This window comes from Populus nigra, chromosome 1 (assembly GCF_951802175.1).
Source record: "Populus nigra chromosome 1, ddPopNigr1.1, whole genome shotgun sequence".
Taxonomy (NCBI): Eukaryota; Viridiplantae; Streptophyta; class Magnoliopsida; order Malpighiales; family Salicaceae; genus Populus; species Populus nigra.
The window spans coordinates 39,386,043-39,410,601 of record NC_084852.1 but is presented as its reverse complement, the minus strand read 5'-3'; the positions used below and the strand labels follow the sequence as shown (position 1 = coordinate 39,410,601).

The 24,559-nt window shown below is 32.7% G+C and overlaps 3 protein-coding genes across 4 annotated transcripts; 1 reads left to right on the top strand and 2 right to left on the bottom strand.

Annotated features, from left to right (window-relative positions):
• Positions 1-4: 4 nt before the first annotated feature.
• LOC133701527 (methanol O-anthraniloyltransferase-like) lies at positions 5-4,025 on the bottom strand. Its single transcript, XM_062125464.1, has 2 exons — positions 3,407-4,025; positions 5-1,082 (listed from the first exon to the last, which is right to left on the bottom strand). Exons 1-2 carry the CDS (start codon positions 3,857-3,859, stop codon positions 156-158), a joined length of 1,380 nt encoding a protein of 459 aa, XP_061981448.1. The 5' UTR covers positions 3,860-4,025; the 3' UTR covers positions 5-155.
• Positions 4,026-6,852: 2,827 nt separating this feature from the next.
• LOC133701902 (nudix hydrolase 2-like) lies at positions 6,853-11,624 on the bottom strand. 2 transcript variants are annotated; one of them, XM_062126092.1, is made up of 8 exons: positions 11,352-11,624; positions 11,140-11,205; positions 10,853-10,990; positions 9,342-9,419; positions 9,198-9,248; positions 9,062-9,096; positions 7,988-8,096; positions 6,853-7,315 (listed from the first exon to the last, which is right to left on the bottom strand). In XM_062126092.1, exons 1-8 carry the CDS (start codon positions 11,496-11,498, stop codon positions 7,199-7,201), a joined length of 741 nt encoding a protein of 246 aa, XP_061982076.1. In that variant the 5' UTR covers positions 11,499-11,624; the 3' UTR covers positions 6,853-7,198. The 2 variants fall into 2 exon arrangements, with proteins under 2 accessions (XP_061982076.1, XP_061982067.1); XM_062126083.1 differs by having other exon boundaries at positions 6,853-7,397; positions 11,352-11,597.
• A 5,976-nt stretch (positions 11,625-17,600) lies between these two features.
• Positions 17,601-24,035, top strand: LOC133697344 (membrane protein of ER body 1-like). Its single transcript, XM_062119813.1, has 7 exons — positions 17,601-18,048; positions 20,756-21,139; positions 21,450-21,512; positions 21,703-21,993; positions 22,401-22,586; positions 23,167-23,228; positions 23,319-24,035. Exons 1-7 carry the CDS (start codon positions 17,826-17,828, stop codon positions 23,784-23,786), a joined length of 1,677 nt encoding a protein of 558 aa, XP_061975797.1. The 5' UTR covers positions 17,601-17,825; the 3' UTR covers positions 23,787-24,035.
• The last annotated feature ends 524 nt before the right edge of the window (positions 24,036-24,559 follow it).

Below are 24,559 nucleotides of genomic sequence, written 5' to 3'. Positions count from 1 at the left end.
AACGGAAGAAACAAATGCGCTTAACCACTACTTAAATATAGTTCTTCAAGAATTTTTCAATAATCTAATGCATGATTGCGGGTAAATCCTATTTTTAGCTCCTGCTTAAATATCAGTTTTGCATGCAACTCCGACCATCTAGAGCTTGAATCGCTCTAGAGCTTGGAACGTGCGACTTCTGTGGCATTTCTGCAGCACTGATCATTCGGAGAGTTCCCTGCCATCTTTGCTAACTCCTTTTGAAACCTTTCCATGATTTGCCATGGCAATGAAACTTGTACTACAATCCCATCCTCTCCTTTACCATTCTTAAACTTAGCAAAGAAACTAACATCTTTAATGGTTCCTGCAGGACCACCATATACTGGCTTTCCCCAGCCTAAATCAATCTCTCCAAACGGCACACGCGTTGTATCAGCAATTACAAAATCTCTGACAGTCCTATACTGTTTCTTTCCCTTAATTACCAAAAGATCTATAGCAGACCTTGTGTACTCTTCACTCAATCTGTTCTTTATCTCCTTCACTAACTCTAGTCCATACTCTAGTGGATTTTTACATAGCAATCCAGCCTCTGAAAGGGCGACCGGGAAGGTGAATGCATTCCCATAGTAACCAGCAGGCAGTTTTAAGCCTTCCTTGCCACTGGCACTGACCATGTACGATACGCGAACGATCTCATTAGGATCAAGTTGCATTGCGATCGTTCTGCATTTCCATAAACAAGCAGTTAATACTAGAAACGAAGAACTCGCACGAAGGTGTGGTGGAAGATGTTTCCGAATCGAACTCATCTCTCTGGGGCCGAAAAAGAAAGACTTGTGAACAATAATTGTATCATCATTCATAGTGCCAAAATCGGTGTCATTGACCTCATCGAATTCGTGATGTTCATAAGTCGCCCGTGGAGGGTCTCTTGCATTTAATAGTTCTCTTTGCCACACAGGGAGAAAGGATGGTTTAGTAGCACCTGCTACCATCTCTGCAATTGTGTTCAAGAACTTGAACATACCGACTGCATCAGCAATGATGTGGCTCCAACGTATTGCAAAGACAAATCCCCCACACATCAATCGCGTCACCTGTATATCATCAAAGATGAATTGGGAATAGGTAAAAAATGCTGGGAAAAAAAAACAGAATGTCATCATTTCATGATGATTTGAAACACACTTGAAAAGCAATTAAAAGTAAAAGCTACTACACTTTTAAATACTTTTAAAATATATTAAAATAATTTTTTTTATATATTTTTTTAAAATTATCAAATCAAAACAAAAAAAAATACTTAAAAAGTATTATTTTGATGCTTTTTTCTAAAGAAAAAGCAATTTAAACACTATCATAAAATTATCAAATAACAATGGAATTACCGACGGATAATATTCATTCGGTAATGTCTAATGACAATAGTGGAAAAACAACTATATATCAGACATTACCAACGTAATTAGTGATGGAATATGTTTTATTGATAATTGTCTGTTAAATTGCTGACAGAAAAAAAATAATTAAAAAAATTAAGAAATATTTCATCGGCAAGCCTATCAATAATATGACACATCATTATTTACTAATAAAATTACCAATAAAAATATTGCATCACCAATGTTTGTTTAAAATTCAGTTGGTAAATTAAAAGTGTTATAACCAAATGTAGTCCATCCTCTCTTATTTTTCTTTTTATTGCTCCTTTTCTTTCACTATAAAAAGCAACAATCCTTTCACCTATTATGCCACATATCTAGGCCTCATTCTCATAAATTCAACCAACTCAACACTCAATAGTGTTAACATCAATGTCTTAGTTTAATCTTTTCTAAATATTCCCTACATCAAGTAAACCTACTTATTGATGTTTTAGGTTAATTTATTGATATTTTTTGTAGTTTGTTTGTATATTTAAGTGTTTTACAGCCTTTTCCTAACCAACTTTGTTGTATTGAAGTATAATTTGTATGTTAGGGTTTGTTTGAATTTTGTGAAAAATTAAATTTGTTTGCAATTTGAAGAAATTGAGTTTGATTTTGTAACTTAGATGTGTTATCCTAAAATAAATGATGGGCTATTTAATGAATGTTAATGATATTTTATCAATTTTATTGTTAAGTTGAAAATTTTAAGAGACTCGAGGAAAGTTGAATTTTTATAGAATTGATAATAGTTAGATAATATTAATTTAGATTGAATAAATTTGAATTAAAAAAATAATATATAATTAGTTAGGTTTGATTACTTGTTGTTAATTTGAGTTATTGTTTACTTCGCATTTTGATGCAACATTGAATTTAGAATTAGTGGTTGATGGGGATGACAATGTTCTCTCTTCATTTAAATGGCAATGGTTCTCTCTCCTCCTCTTTCCTTCCACTACTTGAGACTTGATCTTGATGGTTTGAAGGTTTTTTCTTAGATTCATTGGTTTTTTTTTTTATTTGTTTAACTTAAAATACATGTTTTAAGTATTATTTTCTTATTATTTGCAATTAATTTCATTATTCTACTCGTTTTGGTGGGGAAATGAAAATTACACAATTAATTTTGTACGGTTAGTCTATGGGTAATATATATCGACGGACCGGCTGACAAAAATATGGTCATTAAATATTTTTTTATGCGAATGTATGTTTTTATAGATAAATTATTCTATTGACTGAATTATTGATAAAATTAAAATTTCTAACGAGAAACTTTTCAATAACAAGTTTGCATGGGTAAATATATCGGTAATTTATATATTAATAAAATAAAACTTAAAAGCCGATCAAATATTTTGTTGGCAATAATTAATTTTATAACACTGAAAAAATGACTTTAAAAAACAATTTAAAAATCACCTTGAAAATTCGAATTGAACGAGATGCCAAAAATGCACCTAATTGAGATTATAGCTGTTGACAAGTGTTTGTGGAAGCCGTAGGGATCTGACATTTGGATTTTTGGGTATTTTTTAAGATTAGGTCCCAGCCTATAAAGCCAAGCCTCACCTACAGGCTACAGCTGTATCAAACGTGTCAAATTTGAAGAAGGGAAAGGTTATTAGAATATGCAGTCATTCATCTAAAAGGGAGTTTGTTTTTCATAAAATATTCTACAACGAAACCTGATGGTTGTGGGTGGCAGAAAGTCTACGTGGTTCTCTTTTATGCATCTTATTCAATTAGGATGGCGGTATTAGCTGCCAGAAATAATTTATTGAACACTCTGTGGGGATTTCTTCATCTTTTTGCCACAGTTGCCGCCACAGGACTGTGGACCAAGATTAATTCAAACCCCACTTGGAATGCTAAAAGCCAACTACCATTCTACTAGATACCAGATTTCAGGGAAGCTCGCTAAAGCTATTTACTGTAAAAAACTGGAAAAGGTCGGCATTTTTCAAGATCAGTGGCAAGTATACACTAACCTGGATCAGCAACAAAGGGCATCCTACGATTCCTGTAGAGCCAGGAACATTATAAAGAAGCTGATCAAGATATGGGCACGGTGGTTGAATAGTGTCCTCGAGTAGTTCAAGCGTGGTGTCAGCATCAGCCTCAAGAAACAAGACACCTTCACCTGTGCAATCCACAAGAAGCTTGCCACCAGGCCCTTCTTTAAGCCTGCCAGCAAGTGGATAGTAATACACTAGTGCTTCTGCTAGGGCAGCTCGAATGATTTTCACCTGGTCTTCTCCTTCCATACAAGGATTGCTATTACTGTCATAGAACATGATGAATGAAATTTGATAACGCAGGGCTTCTTGGTCATCTACATCTGACAGCTGCTTTTGCTCATATGGGACTGGCTTTGCCGGCACAACCAGTTCAGGATCCCTATGTCTCACCTTGAATGATACCAGAGAGGAAGATGGTGCCATCTTTTGATGCAGGGATAATAAATGAGAAGTCTTCTTTTATAGCACATATTTGAGGGGGTCGGATTTAAGAGCCTGTTGGTATGACTTTCTGTGCTTGCGTTTTATTACCCTTTGACTTTTCATCTGTCGTTTATTGAGCTTCTTTATGATTTTTAATGGCCCAACTTGCCACTTGGATGCAGAAATCTTCTATCCGAAGCAGCTGGCTAAATAATCGAACACCACCAATGCAATAAAATATGTTATCTCTAATATGAGGGTGAGATACTTAGGATATAGGTTTATTTTTAAAAAATTATTAATTTAAATATCATAAATAACTATGATTATTAATTTTAAAATTTTAAAAAATTAATCAAGATATATATATAAACCGATTGAATCACTCATAATATATATATATATATATATATATATATATATATATATATATATATATATATAATGCTCTTTCCTAGATTAGCCATGGCAAGTAAAATATTGATTGTATCTGGTGTTGTTCGTGTATAAGGTATACGGGCTCACACTGGCTCGTCCAAACTGTGATATATACAGACTAGATTTTAGCCCACAAGGTCAAATCATGGGCAAATCTCAAAAATGTTTTCAACTTTCAGGGTAATCATTTGATTAACAAAATTGTTCAGCAATCCTATGAAATTCATGTAATTTCTTTCTTTCATTAAAAACTTAAATAATCATTATCCATAACTATATAAAAAACAAAAATTTTATGTCAAAATATTTGATCCGATAAGAATATCTTTAAATTTTAAAAACCATCACATGTATTAAAAATAATTTATTGATAAACACTAAATATGTTGTCTTACCTTAAAAATGTTTCTACAAAATATTTATTTTTTTATATAATTATAAAAGTTATATGACAATACATACTAATATAATATGTAAATTCAACCCCAGTTCTAAACCCCGACTAAGAAAGAGACTAAAGACTAATATAAATCCTAAAAAAATAGGTTAATTCCAAATTCTAATTATATATTTATTTATACATCATATAAAATCTTAAATAATCTTAAATAAGGTTATTAAATCATCCCTAACATTAATTTAATACCTTACTAGCACTTTATAAGTCAATAAGAGTCGATAATTAAAATCTAAGAAAAATGAAATGTATCAAATTATTAAATAAAAAATTTTTAGTTTTTTTTTTTTTTATGGAATCATTAGTTATTGTCTTATATTATCTTTAAGTCCAGGGCAGAGCTACACTAGGGCAACTGTCCCCTTAACTTTTTTTTTTTAATAATTCTTATATTAAAATATTAATATAATAACTTAAGTCATATTTTGTAAAAGGAAAAGAATTAAGAAACAACGTATTAATGTATTCTGTTGTGACTGTCTATATTCTATCTTTAAATCCATTGAAAAATATTTTTGGTGTTTGAATTATAAGCTGGTTGCCTCAATTTTTTTTTTTTTGTTTAACAGATAGAGAAATAAAGAGATATATGATGATTTTATTCTATAAAAAATAAAAACTAATCAACGCATATAAAAAGAAAGCTAGAAATATTTAGAGAGTCACATAGAACTTTTTGTTATTATTTATGTGGTTTGTGATTATACCATCAAAACTTTTTATGTTTGATACTTTGATTGATTAGCTCCTCTATAATATCAAAGTTTCTTGGACGTTCAAAGTAAAAATCTTAAGGAATTACAAATCTATACCATTTTTGTTATGAAGTATTTAACAATATCATTGACTTAATGAGTTAGATGATTATTTCACTAAGACAAGTACATAGTTATTTTTTTGTGTGGCATGTTGTAACCCAGTTGATTGTTTCTCTACTTTCAACAAATAAAAGCTTATTCGCCTTAATGATATGATCCAGGAAATGTCAAATTCAGATTTTAACGTAAAATATGTAACCATTTAGTTTTATGGTAACAGTTATAATTCTCAATCCGATCGTTGGTTCGAGCTGAATTAGTTTTAGTGATTTTATCTATTGCAAAAAAGGTTCTTTCTTCTTATAAATTGTCGTTTCATTTTCGGATAAGGGCTTGACAGCGTCGATCAGGGCGTTGGTGACTACTGGAGTGGAAGGTGTGGTTATGGAGGTTTGGTGGGGGTAGTGGAGGCTGGAGAGGGAGAAGCCTAGGTTCAGTTTGGTTTTGAATATATTAAAAAAATAAATTAATTTGATTGGTTTTTTTATTTAAAACCAAACCTAACTGATATGATGTCACATGAGTATTTTATAACTAAGATTTGGGTTAAAAACTAACAGCTTCCCTGTTTCTATAAGCTGCTCCCTGTTCTACTTTTATCGTCATACTTTTTTCTTATTTAATTTTTTTTTTATGATTTAGTTTTATAAGATAAAATTTTAAATTATAATAAAAAGAAAAAAGATTACATGTAAAACATATAGAAAATATGAGGCCAATTTTAATTTTTTTATTATAATTTAAAATTATAATTTATTTATTTTCAATTCTCAGAGATGAAAAAAAAAACCTACTAAAAAAATGATAAAAGAAAGAGTGCCATCGATTGGCCACTGTGGCCATGAAAATATAATTCTTCACATTAAAATATTTTATTTAACAGTGAAAAATATAACTCATGGTATTAATATATTTCATTTAACAATGAGAATTTTATTGAATTGTTATCGCAAAGTTAAATAAAAAATCAGATAAATAAATGTTTTTTTAATCTTTATTTCGGATCGTATAGAGTGTTTTCTATATTTATTCAAATTGTTTTTGTTTTTTTATTAAATAAATTACCTTACTAAAATAAATTTTTTTTAGAGCAACTAATGTATAAAGAGGAAGATAAAAATGCTAGATAACAATTGTCTCCACACAATTAAAGAGTACATCTTTTCAATAATATTGTGATTAAATTAAAAACATACAAACAAGCCTACGTTTGTTATGGCTTGGTTTTCTGTACGTAGTAGAATGATACTTTGATTATCCATTGTTACAATTGAATCAAGTTGACATATACGTTTTTTTGAGCTTTTTCTTTATTATTATTATCATTATAGAAAATAGGTTTACAAATCACATATATTAAATCCATATTCCCTTCTCGTCGAGAAGTTAATAGCTAGACCTCATGCTAAACGAGCATATATGATCTTCTTACATCTGAACCAATACTTTGGTAGCTGCCGACATGTACGTGCATTGTCATTGAGATATTGGCGTTTATGTAATGCTTAAGAAATTAGGGAAATAATAAAATAAAAACGTAAAGAACAAGAGAAAGCTTATGGAGTTTTTGCGTGCATCGATCCTGAAAGGCTTCGCCGGCGCAACATGACTGAACCTCTCAACGCCCTAGCTCGTTTTTCTTGTTCTGAAGCTGAAGTTTGTTGAAGTACGTGTAGGACTTTTTGCCCGAGGTTGACAGTGCAGGCACCGGGCAAAATCCGCTGCAGCTACTCTTTGACTGACCTGAGCATATTTCAGCAACATATTTGAATGACTCATGTTTTTGTATGTAAGGTTGGGCCATATACTCTTCAATCGGCATCCACTGAGCCAAAAAGAAGAAGGAAATTATCATGAGTGGCAACTATATATGTATGTGCATGAAAAAAATTATCGATTACAAGAACCGAAGGACCATTCGACGATTTTGTCGCTGTCGCATGGCAGCGGCAGCGGCAGCTACTGCCGCGCCTGTTCATCAAGAAAACTCCAATTGTTTGGACAGTAGGGAACATCCCTTCTAATTGGTATAATCTATTGAGATCTATATGCTCGATATTGCTATGACTTTTATGATGTAGATAACAATGGTTTCATGGAATAATTAATAGCATCATGCCACTGTCCAGTGTTTAATTTTAGCATCCATATATCGATCCCCTCCTGACCCATTAAATGTCAAAATTGCAATAAAATGTTATTGTTAAATTAATTCCTGATACTTCTACCGTGTTGAATCTTCTTTTCCTTGTTTGGGATAAATTAATTAAAGCAAAATTATTCAGTTCTTTGAAGTTGTGTTATTCTCTCTTTTATGGAAGTAGGATTTATTAGTAACTTTTTATACAAGAGAGGGATCGAGTGCTACTCTTAATTATCTAGCAATTTCTCTAAATTTATAAGTAAAAAAAATACCTGAGCTGCCTTTATCTCTGAATCTTGTTTGTTGATGTCAAAACAGAGTGGTCGTAACATACAAACAAAAAATAAGTCCGATTTCCCACAAAATGTCTTGTGGGTTTGTCTGTGGATAGAGAGAGTGAGATCAATTCAAAGAAAAGGGAATATGGAGCAAAAATTAATTCGAAAATAATAATCTAACATATTCATCTTAATACCAAATATTTAATGATATATATAGCATGCTTCACAATTATCAATTAATCATATCATAATTTTAAAACCCGATCTAACCCGGAAGGTAAATCCGGGATTGAAACCGGACCGGATTTAAAAAAAAAAAAATTAAAATCTAGTTGCAACCCGTTAACTTTTGTTTTTTTTTTACTAAAACGATGTTTATTGGATTTTTAAAAAAATCAGAATTGACCCGGGTGACCTGGTGACCCGTTCAAAACCCGAAACCCGGGCCTTGAGCCGCGTCGACTACCTGGTCGAGTTTAAAGACTCTGATGAATATAAGAAGAGGGTAGTTTTTGTTTTTTTGGTTTGCAGAAAAAAAAACTTGACATATTCAGTATTTCAGCTGCTCAATATTTTTAAACCCCTTTAATTAATGGATCATTTTCTATATTATTTCAAAAGAAAAAAAAATCATGAATAAATATCAGACTTTGTTGGGCCCTTTTGTGCTTGTAGATCTTGAGGGTTAATCCCTTCATATATGAAATATAATTCCAAGAATATTTTCAACATACTCATTAACGTACGTAAATCATAAAAACCTTTGGAAGTATATATCAATTCATGTCATAGGTGGGTTATTCTCTACATTATAACATTGAATTCTCGTCAAATGAAAGGTTATAAAGAAAATATATATGTAGATATGATACTCATACTCAGCAGCTAATTAATAGAGAGGTAAAGAGTTTTCTCAAAATCTTAATATGGTACCTCATGCAGTTTGCATCTCAGGTGTTATTTAAAGAGTTCTGGAAATGTTCGCGTGATAAATTATTCACATGAAACCGAAGGTAAAGATATCTATATAAACGAAAGATGAAGCCAGTGAAGGAAACTTCTTACCTGAATGCTAAAATTTCCACGAATTCTGTGTCAATCTGAGAACCAAAACAGAGCCAAAGATGTTAGACCAGAAGAAGACATTTGTTGAAGTTAAGGAACACTATAATTTTATTTAAAACCACGGAATTTGACATACATCAGTCTCTTCCTTCACTTCTCGAATGGCGGCTGTCCAAATATCCTCGCCCTGTGAACATGGTGGAGCTCCAGAATATAAAACATTTGTGGGAAAAAAAACAGACAACAAATTGTAACACGACGACTCTCCTATGATACTCACTTGATTAGCAACGCCCGTAGGGAACTTCCATACACCTTTAGCTCCGAATGCACCGCTCTTCTCCTGAACTACTAGTACCTGTAGCCGAGTGGAATCATTTGATCTCAGATTGAGAAATCAAATTATGTTACCGAGCTATCCTAGCTAGAAATTTCACCTCGAATTTGCAGCATATATGAGCGAGCAAGTGGAAAGGCACAAAACTACATCTCCATCCTTCATATCTAGATATGGACACCTACATCCTTGAACTCTAAGTTTTGCTATCTTTTAGCCATCAGAAACTCTTGTTTTTTTGGGGGGTAGAAATCTAATTAAATTATACAAGCTTTTCTTCAATTTCAATTAAAACATTCTATATATTCAGTTAAATCAACATTTAAACTAAGAAATAAAAATAGATCGTAGCAAGAAACAGAAAAATGGGATAGATGGTGATTGTCTTGTTGTCCCTAGCTCAGCCCCTGTAAGACTCTTATATAGATGGGAAAGGGAAAGCAAAGCACTTTGTTTGCAACTTGGCAACTAGAGGATAGATATACATTAGCAAGCTTGTTATCATTATTAATAAATATAGTTTAGATACCTTAACTATTGTTATAGCCAGGACACGAGAAATTAAGTTTATATTTATATCCTGTTTATTTGTTGAAAAGTATTTTTTTTGAAAATAAATTTTAGAAAAATAAATTATTTTCTAATATTTGATAGTGTAATGAAAAATAAGTTGGAAAACACTTTTTAATGTTTGGTTATGTCATGGAAAATGAGCTGGAAAATAACTTATTAATGTTTTATTTTTTTCAAGTTTATTAAAATAATGAAGAACAAATCTTACAAATTAAAAAGTTGAATGAGAATGAAATTGAAAAAAAAATTCATAAATTATCTCAAATAAAATAAATATTAATCAAAATAATAGATATCAAATCTAAAAAATAAAAAAATTGAAAGATGAAAAAATTAAAATAATAATAATTAACATTTCATAAATTATTTCAAATAAAATAAGTAATAATCAAAAGAATGATGATCAAATTTGATAGATAAAAAATTTCAATTAAAAAATGATAAGGAAAAAGCAAATAACAATTATAAAAATAAGAACCAAAATTAATATAAAAATTAAATTCTAAGGGATGAAATTGAAAAAAAATATTCAAAACAAAATATATATAGCAATAAAAAATTTGAGAACCAAATTTGATATAATCAGCAAATAATATGACATTTCTAAATTTTTTATAATTTCAGGAAAGTGTAAAAAGAAAATACTTTCTTGGAAGCCAAGTCAAATTCTCTTTTGACTGAAAAGTATTTTTTATTGACTAATTTTTCTAATAGCAAATAAAAATAAAAAATTTTAAAAAATAATTTTTAAAAAACAAACACAGCCTTACGAGAAAGGTAAAATAAACTAAAACTAGAAGTTTCCTCCCTCAGAGGCGGCGGGACAAAGGAAAAAGGGTAGAATTATTATATATGTTGAAACTAGAAAGTGGAAAGAGTACCTCTCTGTTATTATTCATGACGAAGGCACCAATACCAACAGTGTGGGAGGCATTTGCAGGAAGAGTATCGGGAGTTTCAGGAATCCAATAGACCAACATCAAGTAATCCGACTCTGCATGGTGGTACCTAAATCCTTCCTGTGCATTTTATCAGTACAATTTATGTCATTCCCTTGTGATCCGATGTTGAGATGATGAACCGATTCCAGTTTTTTTTCTAGCTGGAGATACTGATTCTGTACGTGCCTTTTGGGAAGATATGTGCTAGCTAGTTAGCGTTTAATTACCTTAACTGTAGGTTCAACAAGATGAGCAAGCCGAGTAGGCAACTTGATCCAAACACCCTTCACCCCCTAAAGAAACATGAAAAAAAAAAAAGAGACGAGAATTAATCATGTTGCTAGTAGCTTTTACACAATTAATGTAATATATAGTACGCCCAGACATAGCCAAATATTGCTAGCTAACTGTCTTCTAGGAGGTCGTCAGTTTGATTTACCTGCTGCCTCCACTGTGATATTGAAGCTTTAAGCCGAGGAACATAGACGTCACAGTCCATTTGTTCCTCAACAAGATCTACCCGAACTCCTCCATATCTATCTTCAACTGCATTTAATGGTTCAACAGTTGACGTTGGAGATGACATTTTTTGGATTGATAATGAACTTACGTTGTCGAAAAATAAGGTTGCCAAGATGATGATGCAGTCACAAATTAAAGGCCATAGCCCATATATATGCCCGTTGGCGCGCCAAGATATTTTATAAATTTAAGAGAATTTTACCTTTAATTTGTTGTCATCTCTCTTTCACCACTACTTTCCTGGAGCTGGACTGGGTGTTACCAAACGACGAAGCTGGAAATTCTATAAAAGTCTGTGCGGGGTTGTTTGACGCGGATTCGAAGACGAAGACGCAAGTTGTCGCCTGAAAGGAACTCCTCAGCGCGAGTTCCAGGAAAAAAGCAACGGAGACTTCGTCAAGAAAGGATCCATATTTTTTATTTTTGTATTTATGCCATCTTTATTTTTACATTTTAAAAATATTTTTAAAAAGATTTAAATTTTATTTTATTTTTTTTATTTTAAATTAATATTTTTTTAATATTTTAAATTATTTTGATATGCTGATGTTAAAAATAATTTTTAAAAAATAAAAAAATATTATTTTAATACATTTCTAAGTGAAAAACAGCATAATCATACTCTCAAATAGACCAGCTAAATTTAGTTGACGAAGACTTCAGGAGTGGGGGCTGCACATGATCCAACAAAGACTTCTTTTAGATTACACAAATTTTAGTATTATAATGAATTTGTTTTTGTATTTTAAAATTATTTTTGTATTTTTCATATCATTTTAATATGTTAATATTAAAAATAAAATTTTAAAAATAAAAAAAAATATTATTTTAATATATTTTCAAATAAAAATCATTTTAAAAAATAATGATACCTCCATTACTCTAAATCCTATCAGCAATACGAACGAGCTGACAAAATAACATCCACTCTCCCCTCCTCTCAGTCCATTATAATTACTCACAAATAAACCCTCGCTCTTCACTTATATAGGTCACCAGCTTGCTTAATTTTTAAGCTATAATGGGTGACTGAGTTGGTAAAGAAATGTATACTTTCTTGGTAGTTTTCAGTTCAAATCTCTCGTCCACTAATATTAATGGCCACAAGACTTCTTTTGGCTGGCATTACAGGTCCATTTTTCCACAGAAATGACTAATTAGTGTTCAATACCAAATTATATGAAAATAATGGAGAAATTGAAACTAAAAGGAAAATTATCTGTCCCTTTTCTTTTCTCACAATTATTTGGAAAAACTTTGCAAAGTATTATATGGCATGGGGCTTTTTTCCCTTTCAAATCCATCCATGGAAGAGTAAGCTATGTTGATTGTCATAACCTAATTTTTGATCATTTTATTTTAATTATTATTATTATTATTATTTTATTTACTGAAAATGATAAAAAAATAATGATAATGATGAAAAAATAAGTAAAATAAAATAAATAAACAATGAATTAAATTCTGGGTTAAAGGCAACATGATTGGAAGTTTTGGGGTTTTGGAATTAATTCAATTAATGCAATTAGAGGTTTAATTGTAGAATTGATAAGTTTTGAGACTTAATTGAGCTTGGAATTAATTGAATTAATCAAATTAAGGGTTTAATTAAAGAATTAATAAGTTTTGAGACTTAATTGAGTTTGGAATTAATTGAATTAATAAACTCAGGGACTTAATTGAAGAATTATCAAATTTTGGGGATAACTGGGGTCAAAATTGTGCTAGATTAGAGTCCCAGGACTGTGTTGTAAAAAACGCTGAAATGCTGAGGTCCAATTAAAGTTTATCCAGGGGCTCATTTACAAATATGTCAAAACTTCAAGGACTAGATCATAAATAGCAGTTGATGGGAAAACGGAGCCGTTTCTTGGACAAAACTGTTCACTGTCTTCTTCCTCCGTTTCATCAGTTTCCAGCCAACGCTTAAATTTCAGCATTGAAGGCGCTTAAAGGGTCGGTTACAGGGCATTTAGGAGGCCGGCCGTTACCACCGATTTTGGCCTTATAAAAGGAGAGGGAGTCGCAGCCAACAGGGGGAGGGGAAAACAAAAAAAACAGGAAGAAAACGAAACAGAAACAGGGGAAGAAAAACTGGGGAAAAACTAAGAGAAAAGGAGACCCAGAACAGGGGGGTTGGGACTGAAAAGGGGACGAAAAACCAGAGAAAAAAGGAAGAAAAAAACCGGGGACTGAAAGGGGGGAAAACAGGGGAAGACTGGACGAAGATCCAGAGCTAAAAGAAACCGAGCAGAAATACAGAGTAAAAGGGCACAAATTCACAGAGAGAAGGAGAGAAAGGGGAGGGGCAACACAAAGAAGAATCAGTCTTGCCATTGTCTTCGTCCCTGAAGAAAGAGAAGAATCCGAAGACGAACAAGCCAAGAACAGAGGACGAGTGGAAGACAAGGAACGCACGGTGAAAAACGAAAAACGAAAAACACAGAGCAAAAACACAACACAAAACCCAGACCCAGATTTGAAGGGAGAAGCCAGCACCGCCTTCAGTTCTTCATCGCAAGGACTGAGAAAGCAGGGAAAAACAAAGGAAAAAGGGAACAGCCGGCACAGAAGCAAAGGAAAGCAGGAGGGAAAGCTGAAGCAGAGGAGGGCCACCGCGCTGCCACCATCCACACCGTCTCCAGAGAACAGGTAAGTCTTTGAAATTCAATTTGAATGTAACGTTGCACGGTGCGAAGGTAAATTAATTACCTTCGCACTGTGCATCATGCACGCGTGGAGCCACTCCACGCGTGCTTCATCTGTCTTTGCCCAGCCGGTCACTGGCTTGGGCCAGTGACCGGGCCGGGCTGGCTGGGTCCAGCCCAGCCCATATGGGCTGAGCTGGGCCCAGCCCCCCAAAACAAAAAAATAAAAAAAATAGAAAGTGTAGAAATAAAAATTTTGCATGTCTTAGAAAAAATATATTTTTGTCAATTTATTCACTTATATCAGGATCATGATTAAAAAAGGGAAAAGAAAAGAAAATATACTAATTTTTTGGTAGCTATGAATTTTTACCAATGCCAGAGTTGGAATTATTTGTGGTGGAATTTTTACCAACGCCAGAGTTGGAATTATTCGGGATCGAATATTCACTGGCACCAGAGTCAGGAATATTATAAACAAATCATATGTTTAGCAATTTAATACAAAATCAGCAATGCAGTCTGCCTCAGGCAGAACGTTTAAGGGATGATAATATCTTTCCTTTTACCAGTCCCGTACCATAGAATCTCTGTTGACCAGTTAGGGTTTCTAGTGACCATAATATTAGATGGCGACTCCTTAAACAAGACATTTTCCCTAAAAAAACAAGATGTCAGAAACCTGTTCTCTTTCCATAATAGAATTAATTTTAGAGTCGCCGCGATATCGGGTACGACACAGATAACGCGAATAAAGAGAGAAGTGAACGGGGAGAAAGGGAAGATTAATCAAATTACTCTCATTTGTAAAATTTTAAGCAAGGAGAAGAATAATTGGGCGGTAGGCTGCAATTGGGTCTTTTGATCAGTGTATTAAAGCCGAAACGAGCCTGTCTAGGTTTTTTTTTTTGGGAGAGATGGAGTCTGTTTGGATGAAGTACTCGGAGGACGTATATTATTTACTCTGATTATTTTTTTTAATTTTTTTTTGTTTTGAAAATATACAAATTTATGAATATATTTATACAAAATCGAAACTAGTTTGTCCATATAAATCCAATCCAATCTGTTTATATTACAACTAGTCTAAGAATTATTTTGTACCTTCAAGATGGTTTACGGTTTGTTTATTTACGTGTTGCATCGCACATAAAAATAAGTGTTAAGAGAATTAATGTATTTTTTTAAATTTATATGGGTATTCGAATCAGCTTACATGCATGTGAATTAATTTTAAAAATTTTAAAATTAATAATTACATAAATCTTTAATAATTTTAATATTTATGAAACTCAAATCGATAATATATATTTTTTAATACAGTGGAGGGTTGTTAGCCATAGTTATCAAAAGTCTGCGGGCCTAGGTACTAGGTTTTTTAGATTTTGTAGGTAAATCATAAAACAATATTGTTTAAAAATCTTTTTTTATATATATAAAATAAAGTTATTTGGACAAATTTCTCATTCAAAAAACTAAAACATTGTTATTTAAAAAAAAAACAAAATAATAAATTTTTAGAGGAGACTTGACCGTATCTCACTTCAAAAAGCAAGCCTCATGAGTCAAGTCAAGCTCTAGATTGGGAAGCCACTATAATGAGTGGGGTCAACGGTCAAGATTTATAATTATTAACTCTTTTATTACGTTATGCAAAAGTCCGTTTTCATCATCCATATTGCAATTTATTCCGATGATAGCTTACTTTAGACTATAAAAGAACTTTTCGGTCCCTAATCCTTCTTTGTGAGGTACGTTTTGCGCATTATGCCAACAACCAAATCAAAGCAGACAGTGGAAGGAGTATTTTTTATTTGGTTTGATCTAGTTTTATCCAAAATAAATAATTAAATTGTATTTTGTTCTTATAAAAAAATTAAAATGAATTCAAACCAATTAATTTTGATTCGGTTAATTAAAGGAAAATATTAATTCAGTTTTTTTTGAGATTTTTTTGCGATATTTTAGGCTTTTGAAGGCCCTTTTAAAAGGCTTCTAATTGATATAAAGAACCTATTTTTATTGTCCATTTTTCCTTTTACTAGAGTTCATCTCCAATGGCAGGAGAAATATATCTCCTAAATTGCACCCCATAGTTTTCTCAAACCAGTGCCTCCATTTTGTTGATCTTGACAAAAGTTGGCCATAATCTTGAATTTACTCATAATCTTCATTAGCTGCTGCAGCACCATAATTAAGAGCCTTCAACCTTTCAACCAACTTGGCCTTTCTTTCCTTGTAGAGGTTCGCTTCTTTAGATTGTATCTGCAGAAAAAAAAAGTTATCAACAGTTCTGCAATTAGATTTACAAATCCAGGGATAAAAACAAAAAATGGTGTTCAAAAGGTTCGCTTCTTTATGATGTTCTGTTTAGATTGTATCTGCAAAAAAAAAACTCATAATCTTCATTATGATGTTCTGTTTTCACTAGAAGGGAGAGGGGGCTTTGACTACCTTTTTAATCATCTTTCTTCAGTTTATCAAAAGGTACTCCCAAAGATTTTGGAGATCCCATTCAATTTGATATTTACTGAAAAGCCACAGTTAAATGACGAAAACACTCTTGGGTCCAAGTCCAAGAAAAACAAAATTTCAAGGGCATTTAAGTATTTATACTATTCAAAAAGATAAAAAACCAAAAAACCACTTGCCCCCAAGTTATGTATTTGTTTCAAAGGATAAATTAATAAATTTATCATGATGTTATTTATTTTAAAAACCCAATTACAAAAGCTACCATAATTCTAAATACACACATCGCTGATAACACTGAACACAAAAAAAGGAAGCTTCGGAGTTCACGATGAACTTGCTATTCATTCAGCATTTCTTAAAGATTTGAGCTTTATAATTAATATATTTTAAGATATAAACATATCAAAAACTGGTTAGTCCATTCCATGTTGAGTTTCCACCCCAGCAGCATAGGGATGATAGAATAACTGAGTATTCCAAACTGAATGCATGATGAATAAATTTATACAAAACTATGTAAAAAAAGAGAGAAAAATCATACCTGTTCTGAAACTAGCTAGCATATATGGCATGCATCACATGACATGGTCACAAGTAAGTTGGAGATGTGCAAAGGGAGAGGGGTTTTTTTTTATTTATTTAAAAGAATAATAATGGTGATGATGATAAAGATAGTATTGACGACTACGACGACTCTGAAGGTGTAATTATTATTATCAATAAAGAGTGTGCAGCAGTATAGTACTGTTGTAACCGATTAAAAAAAAAAGAAAAAGAGAGAGAGAGAGGAGAAGACCATCATTAGGTATTAATTAGTGCTGAGTACAGATGTGATTTGCGCAGACGAACGCATAAATTAACATGTTCCCGTGAGGTTTTGTAAAAAAATCTCGTCGTGAGGACGTGCATTTATTGATTTCAAGAAGGAAAATCAAGAAGTTAGCTGGCACTACAACACACAATCTTATAAAGATCTCTGCAAGCCTTTCATAATTAGTAGGAGTCGAAATTCTTGGAGACTTTTTTTTTAATTCAACTAAACAAAATTTATTATCTGCAGGCTAGGTAGGTAGCTAGGTTCCAGTACCGGCTTTTGAATTTTGATGATTTGATTATAATTGTATTCATCTGTAGTGGCACACACTTCCGAGTATTATATATACATATAGGTCTTTCTTTGAGAGTGGCAGAGAGAAGGCCACTCTTCACAGAAAAAAAAAAAAAAAAAGAGGGAGAAGTCAGACAAGTTTTTGGATAAGGAAAGAGTAATGGAGGAATCATTTCAAGAGGATGAGGTGATGGAAGTGGCTTTGCGAGGGAGGCGTCCTCGCCAAGACAGTCAGTCATCCATCACTATATCGACAACATCAACTAATGGGGACACAGACGTCCATGATGCTGTCGATTCCTCCATGACTGCAAATGGATCGGCTGAATTAATCAATCAAGAGCAAAATGGAAAGCTGGAGACTTCCATTTTCGTTAACAAAGGTATGTTCCTGCGTAATATTTAAAGCTAGCTAGCTGCTTGTCAACATGCTACACAGCTTTGCTACTGTCTTCAGGAACAGTATAGTACTATACCTTCATGACATATATGCATGCTTTCTGTGTTTCTACTCCAGCTTGTTTATATAGCTGCTCATTCGCTTTTCACCGATTTAGTAGCAGCAGGTTTAAGTTGGGTTGAAATGCTACAACACAGGAAGGAAATTAATTTTGACCGGATGCTACAACATCGACGCGATCCAGTGCACAGTTTTTATATTTTAATTATAAATGATTAATGCACTGAGTAATTTGATTTACCATAATGTTTTACATTTTTAACAAATCTATATGATCTTATATATATATATATATATATATGTATATATATATATAAGAGCATAATAGTGGAAGCATGGAGTTTGATTAAATATATTTTCAAAACACCATTAATTTACTCTTCAAGAATATTGATGAAGGCTTTCTTTCCTTTACGAGTTTGACGACTAGTTCACTTACTCGTAAGAAACTCTTTTGACTTGTTTTTCCTATGCGTGTGTGTGTGTTTTATAAATTTAGGTCGATGCGAAAAAGTCTAGCAAGATTATTGCTACTGACATTTCTTCAAATGTTGATGATCATTGGATTAATAAATTACAAATTCGAATGTAGTAATCTTTCTGCTGGTAAAACTAGCTGCCATCTCCTCTAAGCTTCAAGTCGAGAGTCAATTCATCAACTTCTACTTTAGGATTTGACTTTTTTTAAACTATATTTCAATTCGAAACTGATGGGTTTTTATTTTTTAATCTATTCTAGTACTTTATTAATTTAGTAATTTTATATTTTATATTATTATAAAAATAGTATTCTATTCAATAAAATCGGTTAATAGCCAAAATACGATTAAAATGTGATGCAAAATTTGTTAACTAACGGATGGAGAACTACAAAATCTAAAAGAAGGATTGCATTCCAAGTACAACATGGTTTAGGAAGGTTAAATTCAAAATTGAGGGATTAATTCTAAATCAATTAAAGTTTAAAAAGTTGACATCATAGTTATAAAATTTATCTGCTACACGATCTGGATTACGAGTTGATGGATTAATTCAAATTACATCCTTTTAAGATTTTCTTTAAAAAATTGAATTAAAGTTATTTTAATTTTTTTTTAAAGTCAAATTAAATCTTATCCAAGCTTTGACAAGGTTGAACTGAATTGAGTTTAATAACACTTGTTGACACACACATAACTTTATAACACACATACTTTCTATTTTATTTAAATTGTAATTGATAATCGTAACAATATTTATGATCACTTTCCCAATAAATTATACTAAATCATTGCTCACACAACATTGTAGATCAAATCAATTTTTTTTGAAGTAAAAAAATATTCGGGTGTTGTTAAAATATTTTTTAATAGAAAAAAATTAAAGTATATTAGGATTAATCTGATGTGACCTGATTAACTTGACAGATCTAAAAATAATCTAAATGACCGATTAAAATATAGTTTGACTAAAAACAATCAAAACAATATCTTTTTTAAAAAAAAAACATTGGAACAAAAATATATTAGATTGACTCTGATTAAATGGGTTAACTTGTCAAATTTATTACTCAAGTTATGAGATCCTGATAGCCTTCGAAAAATATGAGTTAAGTTACTCTGGCTAACTTGTCAAATCTATTACTCATGTAATGAGATCCTGATAACCTTCTAAAAAAAACTAAAAATATAAGTTAAGTTAACTCTGGCTAACCTGTTAAATTTGGATCGTGAGATAATGATAATCTTATAATTTTGACATTTCATTGTTATTGTAAAATAGCAAGGCATTTTATTATATGTTAATTAAAATTAATTAATGCAATGACCATGTTGGTCAACAAATTTACAGATACAGCACACGCATATAGCATATGGAGCCATATATACATGGATGGAGATAAATTTCTTTTTCCCTGGGCAAACACATTTTTATATACAGATTAGAAGTGTTTTGTTGAGCTGACCTTTCATTTTTTTAATTATATTTTTTTTTCCTGACTGATTATTGACACCAACAATCATAAACTTGAAGACGGATTTTCGTTACCAAAACATTGCCCCACATGCATGCATGAGCCAATATGGATGCATTTTTTTTCTTTCCTTTTTGTTTTGTTGAAGAAGTTAGTAGATTTCATTTAAAGAGAAGGTTGAAACCCATAATCTACAATTAAAGAGGCTTTGTTTGTTTATATATAAATAATGTCGGGGTCCCAAGGCAATAATTGAATGAATCCTATGTTCGTACCTTTTGACAACGTTGTCATTGAAGAGTAAACCGATCGACCATGGCTTCATGCGACACCCCAATGGCGACACACATGCATTCTTCCTCTCTTAACAATTTGAAGCTGCAGAGAATTAAATAGGTCTTTCAATTATATCAGTATTGGCAATTAGAATAAGAATCAAGAGTTTAGTTATATTAAAGATTGTTAAAATTATCGAAGTCGGTGCTCAAATTCCTTTGCTTATGATGGTGTCTCACCACGTACGTTACAGTTTAGCTTCAAGTTTTTTTAGGTGAACACAAGAATGAGTTTATGTATTCATCAAATGGATGATTGCTCATCCAATTTTAAAGCACATTTATAAATATTACACTAGTAATTGAAATGCTTTGTCTACTGCACGTCTTTATGGTTTCAGGCACTGAATCTATTGATGGGTTCCATGGATTGAAAGATGCCATTGTTGATATTGTATATTCAAAGCCTGAAAGGTTCTTCCCGGAAGTATCAAGCCTTCCTCCTTCCAAAATGTCGCTGGAGGAACAGATCGTACCGATCAGTTCCACCAACCAGGGGACAACAGGACATGGAGATATCAGCCACATCAAAGAAGTCGCAGAACTGTATCTTGAAAGGGTTTTTGAGAAGCCTGCTGCTCATGAATTCTACTGTCCTAACTGTAATTCTTGCATCAAGAAGGTTATAATTCGCGGTAATGAAGAGGGCAGTAGAGATGCACACCGCCCTGAGCCAGTTGATACATTCAGATGCACATCATGCTTCAGTTTTCTCATACCAATAGGTAATGACTAATGTGTCTTCCTTTATCCTTGTTGATAACCTGCAGGTCCGTATGCCATATCCTATGCCACAATATGGCCACTGTTTGACATTATATATTTTCGAACAATGGCTAGTGAGGATGATGATGATGGTGTTGATTGGATTAATTTCAATGCTTAATTTTGTATTTCATGCAATCTTATCAAAGATTTTATACCTGTCTACTCGCTTTTCTTCGTATAGTTTTCGTATGTAATGGCGTTTCCAAGTTCTATTCTTCCCAAGCTATGATACATGCTCCAATTTTACCTTTTTGTTTCATTCAACAGGCAATTGGTTCTTCCCTAATTTGGTACCGAAAGGTGAAGAAGATACACTGCATCATGAGAAAGGTGATATACTCGATGCAATCTTTTAACACTTCGATACCGCTTCCATTTCTTATTATTATGCAATCAGATTTTTATTTATTATTTTCCACGACCATGTGCTCTTGCTGTCTCCGTGATCTCTACGTGCATTTTCATTTTTTCTACCTTGTACGTGCCTCAATATGTTTCACTTAATGAGCTAATGCTGCAGACACTGTGCAAGTTCCATCACCCGATTCATCAACAAACAAATCTCCATCTGGTGGAACACCACCACTTGATCAAACCAAAGCTCCATCGAGTGAAACAGTACATGATGAAGATACGAACGCCTCAGTGATGAACCGAATTCGATCACCTGTTGCGACAACGGTAAATCAAGAACCAATTTATGGAACTACTGGTCCCCAGGAAGCTGACAGGATTAATGCAGCCTCCTCAAAGCAAGGCTCTAAACCACTTGAAGTAATAATTGTTGGAGGAAGAAAAGTAGATGATGCAGGTATGAATGTGCATGGTATCAATGGCCGCGTGAATAAAGAAATTTGTTATCAACAGTGTCTCTTTTGGCAATTTGAGTTGCTATTCACTTGCTTGCTGTATCACACACACACACACACACACACACACACAAATATATATACTGCAGCTTTACGCAACCAGTCTAGCAGTAGTGTCAATGCCTAGTATTCACTATCCCGTATATCTGTTTTTTTTTTCAATTTAAACCTTGAAAATATCTATTAATTTCTGATTTCATTGTTGCTATATAATTCTTTCATTAATAAATTTCATAGTAAATCTCATGCAAGTGTACAAATACTTTGAATTTACAGATCATCTCTTGAATGTAAAATATTTCAGAACAAAAAAGAAAGAGAAAATCTAATGTAGCACTTGTTGCATCAGGGCCCGAAGCAGAACCTCCTTTGAGCAGGCCAGTCATTGCTGATTCAACTGAGGGAACAACAGATTCTGAACTAAGAGGTGCTAAGAAATTGGAAATAGTGAAAAGCATTGTCTATGGCGGTTTAATTGAATCTATTACAAGTCTAAGTGTTGTGACATCTGCTGCTGGTGCTGAAGCAACCACATGTAAGTTTCAGAGTCATGTTTTATGTTTGTAACACCCCTCCCCAAATTTTGTTTATTGCATTTTCCTTCGCTTGTTTCCTTCTTATCTGATATTTATAAATGGATTATTATCATCATAAATTAATTACTCTCTCAATTTTCTCTATATATTTGGATATTCCACTGTTCAAATACATCAGAATTTCTATCTTTTCTTGTCTAATACACAGTAGTTTCTTCAAACTGTTATGTTCCATTTCTTTTGGCGATGTTTAACATAGTTGCTTGCATACTTATATTTGATGAGAATCACTTCTTTTCCCATGAAGAATTATTTCAGTGGTCTGAATTTATTGGTAGAGAATTATACAAAACGTATCTTAAGCTCTCACCTAACAACTTAAGCTATAGAGTTAAATTGATTCTTTAATATGATATTTCTATTTTATTTGATAAAAATTAAACACAAGATAGTGTGGGCTTACGCAAGTTTTAAATTCAAAGAACTTTCACTTAAAAAAATACGTTAGAAAATTATATAAATCATATCTCGAAACTTCATCTAACAATTTACTATCATTAACTATTTTTCTGGTTACAGTGAACATTATATCTCTGTCGCTGGCAAACTTGATTGGTGGAATTTTCATTATTGCTCACAGTGTAAGTGACTTTTCGATCCAGTCCATTTGTAAATTATTGATAGATGTTAAAATTTAAACTAAGATACTCCCGTAACATGTAAAAATACAGCTTTCGGACTTGAAAAGTGAGCAGCCTAGAGGGGCCTCCAGTCAAACAAATGAGCAAGTTGATCGCTATCAACAACTTCTGGGACGGAGAGAGAATTTCTTACTTCACGCCACCATTGCTTTGTTATCATTTCTTGTTTTTGGTTTAGTACCGCCTGCAGTGTATGGTTTCACCTTCATGGAGACTGATGACAAGAATTTCAAGCTAGCAGCAGTGGCTGTAGCTTCTCTTTTATGCATTACCATACTTGCCATCGGAAAGGCTTACATCCAGAATTCGCCCAAACCCTACTTGAAGACTGTGCTGCACTACTTTGTTACTGGAATTATGGCTTCAGGAGTTTCATACGTCGTAGGGGACCTTGCCAAAAAGTTATTTGAAAAGCTTGCCTGGTTCGAGCCAGGAGAAGCTGTCCCTGTGCGTCTTGCTGAGATGACTTCAGGGAGACTGGCATGGGCATCTTATTGATGTCAGGATCGATCACAAAAAAATCTGTTTGAGGATTTGCTTGGAATAAATGCTGTCAAGCTGATTGTTTGCTTCTAAGAGTCAAAAACAAAGGTTGGAATTTTCATTTGGCAGCTCTGTTGTTGCCATGCATGTTTATTTAGCACTGTTGGTCTCCATATTTATTGTTACATTTTGAGGGTTAAACACTTTTGAACGATGGCTGCGCCTCTTTCTTTGATGATGTAATGAGACTTTGATTATGTTTTATCACAGTCTTGCTATTTAGGAATAAACAGAAATCAGAGACATGAAAAATTAAGAGGCGGAGGATTGATAAGACAGTAAAAATATACAAGCAAGACATTACCTCAACAACGATTTATTGAAATTTGAATAAATAACAGAGTTCAAAATGCTTCTGTCAACGAAATTTAAACTCAAAACATCAAACTGGGATTTCTAAATTCGAAACATCAGAATTATTTCATAACAAGTAACAATTCCTTCAACCTCTGACTCCTTTCTGCTTCCCGCTTCTTCTCTTAGAGCATAGTGGCGGGTACTAAAATGATTCGCCTGTCGAAAATACTTGCTAGTTTTGAGCGTTTCGATTGAACGAGGCAGATCTCACATTTCTATCCTTGAACGAAACAAGACTCTTCTTATAAACATAAATTCCTTCGCACGAACTAAACCTCTGAAAGTCAAGACCCCTTATTTCTTGAGTGCTAAGCTCACATAAGTTTAGTTTCCCATACTCGGGCTAAACTGACCTTATTCCTCTTCCAACG